We start from the raw sequence: 12379 nt of genomic DNA on the forward strand, positions 1-12379 counted from the left end.
AAAGAAGAGGGAGTCAAGCTATTCACCAAGGCGCCTGAAGGCAGGACGAGAAGCAACGGGTGGAAACTGATCAAGGAGAGAAGCAACCTAGAACTAAGGAGAAACTTCCTGACAGTTAGAACAATTAACCAATGGAACAACCTGCCTCCAGAAGCGGTGAATGCTCCAACACTGGAAGTTTTTAAGAAGAGACTGGACAGCTGTTTGTCTGAAATGGTGTAGGGTTCCTGCCTGAGCAGGGGGTTGGACTCGATGACCTCCAAGGTCCCTTCCAACTTTATTATTATTATTATTATTATTATTATTATTATTATTATTATTATTATTATTCATCTAGGGAGGGATGAGTTATATATAAATCACTCACACATAAAAAGTAAGTGGGCCAGCCTTTGGGAGATCTAGAACAAATGAAAGATTGAACATACAATAGCTCAGCATTGACTACCATGTTCCTATTCTCCTTTATTTTGCCATATTTATGAATGACCACAAGAAAAAGACTGCTTTAGAAGGCAAGCTACTTCTCACATTTTATTTTATTAAAATATTTTGTTTTAGAATCTGGGAGCCATAAGCAGAAAGATACTGTAGAAGGAATTTGCTCATCAATCTTGAACTTTATGTGCCCAAACTCTCTTAACAATATTAAATGAAACATAGGTACAGAGACTTAATATTCTGTAGAAAAACTTTCAGGAAAGGGGTACAGGTAGTCCTTGACTTACAATCTTTCATTTAGTGACTGTTCAAAGTTACAACAGCACTGAAAAAAGTGACTTATGACTGCTTTTTACACTTAGGACTGCTGCAGCATCCCCATAAACAGGTGATCAATAGTTGGATGCTGGGCAACTGGCTCATATTTATGAGCATTGCAGTGTCCCAGGGTCATGTGATCACCTTTTGTGATCTTCTGACAAGCAAAGTCAATGGGGAAGCCAGATTCACGTTACAACTGCGTTACCAACTTAACAACTGCTGTGATTCACTTAACAACTGTGGCAAGAAAGGTCATTAAAAGGAGCAAAATTCACTTAACAATTGTCTTGCTTAGCAGCAGAAATTTTGGGCTCCATTGTCATAAGTTGAAGACTATCTTTAGGTGGGACAATCTTTTTCTATAACTGCCATCCTAAACCATATTTCTGAAACAGCCCTTTTTAGAACTAGATATACATTAGGAGGATATAGATCAGTGGTGGCGAACCTATGGCACGGGTGCCAGAGGCGGCACTCAGAGCCCTCTCTGTGGGTACACAGGTCGTCGCCCCAGTCCTAGGCCTTCAGCTGGGTTTTATAAAACCTTTTCGCTTTAGGCCTCCGCCATCATGTGCAAAAAAAAAATAAGGTTCAATCAATCAATTTCAACTTCTTGCAGGGAAAAAAAAGATCTTGCAAAGTTGGAATTGATTGATTGAACTTTTTAGTCCCACCCAGTCTGCCGTTACTACTGCAGCCACGCCCACCCAATGGGCCACACCCACCCAATGGGCCACACCCACCCAATGGGCCACCCCCACCCAGCACTCGACGATGCATAAGTGGGTTTTGGGTTGCAGTTTGGGCACTCGGTCTCTAAAAGGTTCGCCATCACTGATATAGATTCAAGTACATCAAAATTTCTTAGCTTACCAAGATTAAAGGTCTTACCATTTTGCTTTATGTTGTGAATGATGACTTTTCCCTGTTCATTAGCTGTCATCTGAAATGTGATAATAGATTCATTTTTCCCTTGTAACACACAACGAATCCATTTGTCTTCCATAATATCTGAGGATAAGGAAAAACCCATTTTACGATTCAGAGAGAGACATATCAAGCAGTTCTTACGAAGATTAAACAGTTTCTAACATCAGGTTATTTTTTAACAGGCACTAAGAAACAAAAGTGGAAATATACTAAAAGATTTGCAAATAATTGTTCTACTGTTGGAGGGGGTTTCCTTGGGGTTTTTTTGTTGTTGTTGTTACTCTTTGCATTGCTCAGATGAGGAGGCCAGGTGTTGTCAGTCTATGTGGACCATCAAGTTGATAAAGAATGACCATCAAGGTGGTCAAATATGGGAAATTTATTGAACTGGAAATATTTCTAAGGAAGCTGCAAAAGCTATCAGGGGAATATAGTACAGGTACTACTTGACTTACAACAATTCATTTAGTGACTGTTCAAAATTACAGCAGCACTGAAAAAAGTGATTTATGACCATTTTTCATACTTACAACCATTGCAGCATTGCCATAGTCACATGACCCAAATGCAGACGCTTGGCAATCAACTCGTATTTATGATGGTTGCAGTGTCCCGGGGTCCTGTGTGATCACCTTATGTGACCTTCTGACAAGCAAAGTCAATGGGGAAGCTAGATTCACTTCACAACTGTTACTAACTTAACAATTGCACTGGTTCACTTAACAATTGTGGCAAGAAAGGCCGTAAAATGGGGGGGAAAACTAACTTAACAAATGTCTCACTTTGCAAATATGCCAATTGTGGTCATAAGTTGAGGACTACATATAAACTTCATTAGAGTAAACATGATGTCTTTATCTTTTCGCTACTATCAGAATGTCTAGATGATGTTTCAGTGTACAGGATATTCCCTTATAAAGATACTAATCCTTTTCAAGAGGAATGCCATTTATTGCTGACAGAATGCTGTTAAAAAAATAGCATCATGTACACATGTCTAATAACTAAAAAGAAATCACGAGAGGAATAAGGAATGCACCTCAAGGTAACATAGAATAGATAATATGTAAGGTATTCCCAGTACAGTAATCAATGCTTTCATCTAAATTTCCTCAGGCACAATTCTTTTGATGTTTATTCAAGCAGCTTAAAAAAGGTGGAATATGCATGAGGGAGCAGACAACATAAATAAGAAGGAAATCTGAAAATGTAGACCCCTAGGCCAATAATACTAGAGGCTCCATGTCTCATCAATATTACTCAAAATAATAATAATTGTTTCTGAATTTCCTGTGAAATCTATAGCCATGTTAGAAAAAGGATTCTATGGGGAGCCATTCCAAATAAAGTGATTTGTAAGTTTCACATTGCACCGTAGCTTATCTGTATTTTTATAATATATGGCATTGTTCTCATTGCCTATACCTACATTATATATATTTTTCAGAATAAGCTTTCATCGAAGTTATCAACCATATAGACATTTTATTAAAGTAAGCAGGATATGTTTTTGGAGAAATGAATAGGAAACAGTTGTTTAATTCCCCCCCTCCTTTTTAAAATGGTATTTCCCCAGGGGAAAGGATTTTTTCTAAGCTATTCTAAAGACTCCCCCCCACCTCCACCAGTTTTTCTGGAAGAGGTAGTATGATAGTCCTGTGAAACAAAACATGCAGATGTTTTCTAATACCAGAAGTAAAACCATTTTTTAAAAAGATAACTTAAAAAAACCAGAAGACTTTACTTCATTGCTTTAGCAACGTCAGGCTACCTTGTGTTTATTCTCTTCACACTAGTTTTTTCTGTTTATAAATTATGCTGATCCAATTAAATAATTGAGAGTAATATCCTGTAACAGGTATATAACATGATATGCAGGTCATATAAACACTCACAAGGTTATTTTACACCAAGCAGTTTCTGTTTTTCCAAATATTCTCAAGTTCTAAAATAATACTTTTTGTCACACCCACCCTATTTAAAAATTTACATACCAACACAACAGAATGCATATATTTTGGGGTTGTTTCCATTTTTGAAATGATGCTTTGCTATGCTCTTAGCAATTTGTGGCAATCAGTGCCAAGTTGCAGTTGGTCTAGCAACTGATTTGGATGTTGCACATTATTATATCTGTCTGAATTAAAAGTGAGCTCATGTCTGCAGAGTGTGGATAGCAATTTTGATTGTTTTGCCTGTGATCAACCACTACAGTTACCTTTAGTGTTCATAGTGATCTCACATAGCAATAAAAAGTTCTCCTTTTTCTCATCATTTAGATAATTTAGAGCAGGGGTACCCAACCCCCCAGTCTATCGACCAGTACCAGGCCGTGGCATGCCAGCAACTGGTCCACACAAACAAATAAAGCCCCATCCAAAGGATGCAGGCAGCACACAAAACCACGCCCCCTTTGGTCCGTGGAAAAACCTCTCTCCACGTAACTGGTCCCTGGTGCCCAAAAGGTTGGGGACCTCTGATTTAGAGAATTATATTTCTTGATTGGCAGCTTAAGGTCATATTTGTCTGGGAATCTCTATTGACATCATTAATATAATGAGGAATTTAGCTTACATAATTTGAAATGCCCCTTAAATTGTGAAGGATCTCAAGAGAGTAGGCAAACATCTAATTTGGAGGTATTATATTATATACAATATAACAAAGATGTATATTATAAAACCCATCTATTTCAGGTACCATGGAACATCATTTTTAAGGAGGCTGTCACTAGATAACTTAAGCGACAGTGGAACACAATACCGGAATCTTTTTGTACACTATAAAACACAATAGCCTCAGGATATTAAAGCAGTTCAGTGTGTTTGGATTAAGATTTACTGAATGGCTGGCTGTTATGGCTGCTGGCACCAGAACTAGATTACATTTTTAAAAAAGCAGCTGTCATGTAGATTGGAACCAAGAGGATCTTTCAATCTGTGTGGTCAGATAAATAAGGGCAGCTTATCTCTTTCCTAGGCAAAGCCTCAATGTCCATCTCCCCAGAGGAGAGGCTGACTTAGCTGAAACTTTCCAAACTCAGCACATCGTGGCTGAATTGGATCTTTTTTATTACACAAGAAAGTGAAAGCCACAGACAGTCTCGGATTATTAAGGCCGATTCCTATATTTATATTTTCCCTGAATTAAAAATCTATATCCTCTTCTCATATTTCCCCCCTGTGTTAAAATGGCTCGCTAGTAAATGTCCATTCCTGGTTTATTTCCTTTGCATTTCTATCTGGGAATCTATTGCAAGAAATGTAACACTTATGCCAAAGATAACTTCTGAGACAACCTCTAGATGCCCCCAATGGAATAATTCAAGTAGGGTAGCTAGCCCTGAGACTTTGGCTTGATAGTGTGTTTGTTGGGCATCAAAGGCATACATAAAACTGCTATTGCCATGTATTCTGATTTCATTCTGTGCATCTTTTAATTTGTATTATTTATTTTTCTTATTCTTACATTTAATGGTTTTGACTTTCACATTGTGGGAGAGTTTCAACTGTTTAGGTGGTTTAGAAATATATATCAATAAATACACACACACACACACACACAGACACACACACAGACACACACAAATAATGAAAATTTGCTTTGTTCCCTTTTTCTTTCTCACTAATACCCAGGTGAATTCTGGTCAATCTGGGATGCTGAGAAGAAATATTTACCGTTTGAAACATGGAAATAAAATCCTGAGGATCAGCCAGTAAAGGGAGATTGAAAGGGAGGAAGAGCAAGTAAGAGTAGATGTAATAGCTTCTTTCTCATCTTTTATGTTGAACTGAGTTTTCTATGTACTTCTCCCTTTAGTAACTCTTCACAGCCAAGGATGTTCATAGCACAGAGATAGGAAAAAAACAGGACCAGACTGATTATTAGGAAGAGTAGTGCAACTACGTGATGCAAATGTATTCTGAACACAGTTGCTGATTCTTGTTATTTTTTCAGCTATTCAGCTGTACTTAGTATGTAATCCATCCTTGGATATCTATTCCTACTCTGTTGTCTCAGGTGTGGAGGACCCTATTTTATCTTATCAACACAGTTAATTAAAAAAAACCCTCAATTGTCAGTCTTGTCATCTTTTGTAAGGCAGACTGAAGAGAGTAGACAGCACTGAAGCCATTACATCTTCACTTTCATTGTGATAAATTGCAAATAAATCACAAAAGAGCATCAGCAAACAGACAAGCAAATGCAATATTGGAGCCCTGACCCTGAGTAGCTTTAGCCTAATGCTATTGAAAAATTTCCAAGAGGGACAATTGAAAATATACATATAATCATATAACCTATGCACACACCACACACACACACACACATCCCATGCAAGCTGCAAGACCTAGTAAACCTATTGCTACACCTAATAATAACGAAGCAATAAAGTACAGACCTTCATCATGACTGATCATTGCGTCAACCAATTTACATTTTTCAGTGCAGTCTTCCTGATGCGGTAGATCAGCAGAAGCTAGATAACATTCCACACAGCTCCTGAGAAAGATGGTGCAATGATTTATCAATCTCCTTTGCATTAAGAATAAAAAGTGAATACATACACAGCCACCATTTTTTAAGTACCTTATGAAATATCTGCAGTAATGAATAAGTAATTCTCAGCATTTAGAATGTACCACACAGAAAAGGAAATAAAAAAAAAATCTGGTGGTAAAAATAACTCTTATCCCTTTTTTCTCTTTGGATGCTTACCAGATAAAAAATAGCTTCTCATGGGAACCATGAGAATTATTTTGGTTATCTAGGCTCATAACAATGATGAGCAAGTTTTACAATTTTAGAAGCTGGACACTGGAGGGGTCTAGAGATTCTAAGAAGAAGAAGAAAAATGCAAGTCTGCCTTTGTGTTGATTAACTTGGATATATCAAATGATATAAACCATCATAACATTGGAAATATCAAAGGAGATTATTGAAGGATGGAGCTACAATTTAGTAGCTACAGTGCCAAAAGTGTCAATAGTAATATCTGATTCTATGGATAAACTATATCCAACAGGTGGTAATGAAGGAGTGACAGGTGTAGAGCAAATTTTGTTTGACAAGGTATAGAAAGTACAGAAGGTAGAATTACAAAGGACAGGCCAAGAAAATGATTTGGGAAAGGATGTTTTATTGGATATACAAAATAAATTGGCTGAAGTTTTAAAAATGAAAGGGAGAATACAAATAATAAACAAAGAGAGTGACCTGGAAAATGGTTTCTTATTGCTCTACAAAGAGGCATATTAAATCCTTGAAGATGTCTTCGTGATGGGATAAAGAAAAATTGAAAAAAATCAAATTTTACAACAGTATTTGAATGAACTAATGTTTAAGACTTTTAGAAGTAAAAGGAAAGAATATAAAGTTGATTACTTTGAATAAGGTTAAAATAAAGCTTTCTCTGCAAAGTTTTGTGAATTCTTTACAGAAATTTTGATGACACCAGGATTCAAAAGCTGATGTTTTATGGATTTGTTTTATAGATAAGGGATGGGATATGGAACAATAGATAATAATAATAATAATAATAATAATAATAATAATAATAATAATAATAATAATAGTAAAGTTGGAAGGGACCTTGAAGGTCATCTAGTCCAATCCCCTGCTCAGGCAGGAAACCCTATACCATTTCGGACAAATGGCTGTCCAGTCTCTTCTTAAAAACTTCCAGTGTTGGAGCATTCACCGCTTCTGGAGACAGGTTGTTCCACTGGTTAATTGTTCTCACTGTCAGGAAGTTTCTCCTTAGTTCTAGATTGCTTCTCTCCTTGATTAGTTTCCACCCGTTGCTTCTTGTCCTGCCTCCAGGCGCTTTGGAAAATAGCTTGACTCCCTCTTCTTTATGGCAACCCCTGAGATATTGGAACACTGCTATCATGTCCTCTCTCGTCCTTCTCNAAATTGGATGCAGTATTCCAAGTGTGGCCTTACCAAGGCATTGTAAAGTGGTATTAACACTTCACGTGATCTTGATTCTATCCCTCTGTTAATGCAGCCTAGCACTGTGTTGGCCTTTTTGGCAGCTGCAGCACACTGCTGGCTCATATTTAGGTGATTGTCCACTAGGACTCCGAGGTCCCTCTCACAGTTACTACTACTACCAATTAGTAACTTATAAAAAGTTACTGAATTTGTCTATACTTGTAATTAAGGTTGGAAGTCACTTCTTTATATATTTCTTTTTCTTTATCATATTCTTTCTTCCTTCCACTTTTTATTCTCTCTTGCTATTGTTTTTTTCTTTAATTTAGTTTGCATTAGCTTTTAATACTGAAATCAAAATGTTTAATAGAAAATTATATGCCAGAGCCCACAGCTGTGTCAGCAAGTTATTGATCGAGGAAGCATGCCAGAGTGTATTTAGATTCAGTAGAAGAGGGAAAAGACTATTTTAAAAATGGAACAGTTTAAGATGACTTTAACCTTCTACAGTATGAGCTGGGGATGAGAAGAAGGCAACATGACAGAAAAAAACCCCAATAACCATGGCATATTTGTGATTTGGCGCAGACTAAAGAGGAAACTTAATATCTTAGAAGTTAAAATTGATATATTAATGTTTTTAAATCGATTGGTACACTACATGATTTTCAGATATGTAAATCAGCTGAATTATTTGAGCAGTAATAAAAATCCCTGAATTGATCCAATACCCACACAAGCTGGTCAAAAAGTTTAATTAATGAGCCAACTGAGGTTGGAGCTAAGTCTGAGCTTTCTGGTTGAAAAAAAGAAAAAAGAACAGAAAGTGAGCCAAAGTTATTCTCCCACAGCCAGTCTCAGAAATGACTAACAGTCATATCAGCTGGAGGTCAAAGAGGACAGCACAATCCTCTCACTTCCACAACATGTATACCACCCAGAGTCACTCTGTGAGGGAGATGGGAGGTTTCTAAATGTGATATATAAATAAATAATCAGCAGCTGTACTAGCAAATGTGCCTCACAAACCTGGCTGACTATAATGTGCCTGGAAAGTATCCTGATGTCTGGCATTGCCATGGTTTTGCAAATCAAGCTACAACATTGTAGTAGCACTGGCTGGTGTTTAGCAATATAGTTAAGATGTAAAATGGGTAATTGAAATTTGTCTGTGGTTTTGATTTAACAACTGCCTTTATTTATAAAACAACTGCCAGGCAACTTCCTCTCAGCTTGAACAGAAAGAGATATCTGAAATTGTATCAGGAAATGTTCCCAATGCTGCCGGATGTTTTGGGGGGGAAACAGTTTGGATATAGATCAGTGGTGGCGAACCTATGGCACGGGTGCCAGAGGCGGCACTCAGAGCCCTCTCTGTGGGCACACAGGTCGTCGCCCCAGTCCTAGGCCTTCAGCTGGGTTTTATAAAACCTTTTCGCTTTAGGCCTCCGCCATCATGTGCAAAAAAAAAAAAAAGGTTCAATCAATCAATTTCAACTTCTTGCGGGGAAAAAAAAGATCTTGCAAAGTTGGAATTGATTGATTGAACTTTTTAGTCCCAGTCTGCCGTTACTACCGCAGCCACGCCCACCCAATTGGCCACGCCCACCCAATTGGCCACACCCAGCCAATGGGCCACACCCAGCCAGCACTCGACGATGCATAAGTGGATTTTGGGTTGCAGTTTGGGTACTCGGTCTCTAAAAGGTTCGCCATCACTGATGTAGATGGAGAATGTAAAGTTCAGACAGATTTAAGAAAGTTAGTCTGATTTATTATTATTATGAATTTGGCAAACTGGGAATAAAAAACTTTCCTGGGAATGTACACAGAGAATAAGGAAGCTAATGATAAATCAAGAAGGACCCAGGTTCAATTCCTCATACTTCACTGAGGAAAAACATCAAGTGAAATCAGTAATAACAGTTAGATCATGGATGTAACTAGCAATCAAACTGCTAACATAGAGAAAATGAAATTACTAACCCTTTTCATAGTTCACAGCAACAATAAAACAAAGCTTTTAAAGAGCATTTGAAGAAAGCAAGTACTGTAGGACTGCCTTAGAGAGAAAGATTAAAATACCCTACTGATGTCATTATCTTCATCATAAAAAGACCTCTGGTGACATGGGACAAAGCAACAACAGAATAAGCCTTTCTGAAGGCTACTTTGGGCAACAGACTGCAGCAAATTGGCCCATACCCCATTCATTTTACTGCTGCTTATCAGAGTAGTTGCTTCAATGGGTCTAAGTTTTGGGCTTCTTGTGCAGCCATTTGTTACCCTAGCATACTTTGAAGGGGCCTCAGAATTAAGTGGCTGGGCACCTGCCTATTGCTGGAGAAAGAACAGGTGGGAAGTCCTCATGGATGAAGACAGCAGGAGGGGGTGGATCCTCCTCTGACCTCAAGCATCAGGTCTTCTTGGGTTGTGTTTGTTCTTTTTAGAACAGCGGTTCTCAACCTATGGGTCGCGACCCCATTTGGGGTCAATCGACCATTTCACGGGGGTCGCCAAGCAAGGCTGTCCGCCATTTTTTCCCCCTTTTCCGGCGGGTGCCTTACCTCCCTTGGGCTGGGCCAGCTGGTGGTCGGCCTGCTCCGTCTCTGCCGCTTGCCAGCTACGCCTCGGCCGGCGCAGGGGACGGAACCACGCATGCGCGGTGCTCCCGGGCAGGGAAAGTCCTCAACTAACGACCGGTTGGGTAGTCCTCGACTTACGACCGGTTTAGTCCTCGACTTACGACCGGTTTAGTCCTCGACTTACGTCCGGTTTAGTCCTCAACTTACGACTGGTTGGGGGTCGCGGCATTAAAAAGGTTGAGAACCACTGTTTTAGAAAGTCTACAAAGGGAGAGGAAGCCAATCCCAGTATGAGAAAGAAGTAAAACACCCTCTTGCTGAATAAGTAGCAGGTGACAGGATGTTCTCCAGCCATATTTTTCAGGCTGAGAGTTATACATGATTAGCATGTCAAAGCTGAAGTTCAAAGAGAGGAATATTAAAAATTACAGTTTAGCAGCAATATTTGGAAGGTCTCTAGTATTTATAACCAAGGTTTGATAGGTGTATATGGGCTTGGGGAGTTAGGTTATACACACTGCTGCTTTACACCACTTCTCATTTTCCGACACAATACTTATGCATTATTGGACATTTACACTAATAACCAACCTCATTGGAATTCCTCAGATTACAGTATCCTTTCAGGGTCAAATCACCCTAATTGAGGAAGAAAACGATTAACGTGAACCTCAGCATGAAATTATTGTAAATAAACACAAATGTATTAAATGTATAGATAAGAGAGCATGTAGTATAATGAAAGGAATACAAAATGTATTAGGGTTTAATGGAATAGGGAATACACAATTACCAATAGAAATAGTGAAGAATGTTCAGTTCCTCTGAAAACCTATTGTACATTTAGATATATGACAAAAATAGACTTTTCTAATCATACTCAAAGAAACAGCTTACCATTTAGAGTTGCAAGGATCATCATATGTAGGGTGTTTTTCACAGACGTTGCCCGAAACCCCAGGATTTGTGCATATACATTTCCCACACACACATTTGCCTCTCCCACTGCAGATGATGCCATCATTAGAAATACAACTCTCGGTATCTGTGGTACAGTTACAGTATTCACCTGTCCAGCCCTGGTGGCAAATGCATTGACCACAGTCACAATCCCCATTACCTAAGAAAAAAAAAAGAGGGAAGTCAACCCTACTTCAAATGCTTCCATCTTTGCCTTTGCTTCCTAATCCTTGAAAATTGCCAGCAATCCTCTGTAGAATGTTGTATGAAGACATTATTTTATATAATTGGAAAGAAACCTTCCAACTAGGTACCATATTAAAGTTCTTTGTTAGGACCTACATAGAATCATGAAGTAGGGAGCCAGCTGTTGAGTTTCAAACCCTACAGTGCTTTATTGGTAGAAAGCATGACAGACATCTCATCAGGTAGGTAGGTAAGTAGGTAGGTAGATAAATATAGATGATAGATAGATAGATAGATAGATAGATAGATAGATAGATAGATAGATAGATAGATAGATAGAGAAAGAAGAAAAGAAATATATGAGATAGATGGCTAGATAGATGATATATAGATAATAGATCAGATGACAGAGGATATAGAAAGAAATTGAGATAGAAATATAGATAGAAATAGATAAGATAAAAATAGATGATAGAAATATAGATATAGAAATAGATGACTTAGAAATAGATGATAGATATAGATAGAAATAGATCATAGACTAGATAGATGATAGATACAGTAGTTAGATAGATAGATAGATAGATAGATAGATAGATAGATAGATAGATAGATAGATAGATAGATAGATAGATAGATAGATAGATCACCTAAGATAGTAAGTTACAGAATGAAAATAAAACGTAACTGTTTATTCCAAACAGAGAACTCACCATGTTTCATTGCCTCACTGAAATAGCCTTTCACAATCTTTTGCCTTCCAAACATCATTGGCTAAAATAGCCAATGATGTTTAGCTTTATACTGTGAGCAATTTTAACAGTATAGAGGGAATTATATTTCAGCCCGTCTACCAACCTCAGGTACATCTGTCTTTGGTGCTAGCTAAGATCTTTCCCACAGCTTACAGACTAACTCATGTGATTGCTTTATTTAGAATAACGAAATTCCGCAACCTTCAGAGAACTTCGGATCTTCCAAAAGAAATCTGCACAAATGCTTTTGTTTCTTGTGGAGTA

The 12379-nt window shown here is 38.0% G+C and overlaps 1 protein-coding gene across 1 annotated transcript in view; it reads right to left on the bottom strand.

Annotated features, from left to right (window-relative positions):
• ITGB6 (integrin subunit beta 6) overlaps window positions 1–12379 on the bottom strand; it is a gene marked incomplete at its 3' end in the record, with an annotated part of 50784 nt that overhangs the window by 9135 nt on the left and 29270 nt on the right. The window contains exons 11-13 of the mRNA XM_015823852.1: window positions 11112–11334; window positions 6095–6195; window positions 1654–1773 (exon numbers count right to left, since the gene is read on the bottom strand). Coding sequence (XP_015679338.1) covers window positions 1654–1773; window positions 6095–6195; window positions 11112–11334 — 444 coding nt within the window. The remainder of the gene's footprint in view (window positions 1–1653; window positions 1774–6094; window positions 6196–11111; window positions 11335–12379) is intronic.

This window comes from Protobothrops mucrosquamatus, unplaced genomic scaffold (genome assembly GCF_001527695.2).
Source record: "Protobothrops mucrosquamatus isolate PMUCROS unplaced genomic scaffold, P.Mucros_1.0 scaffold2016, whole genome shotgun sequence".
NCBI classification, from domain to species: Eukaryota; Metazoa; Chordata; class Lepidosauria; order Squamata; family Viperidae; genus Protobothrops; species Protobothrops mucrosquamatus.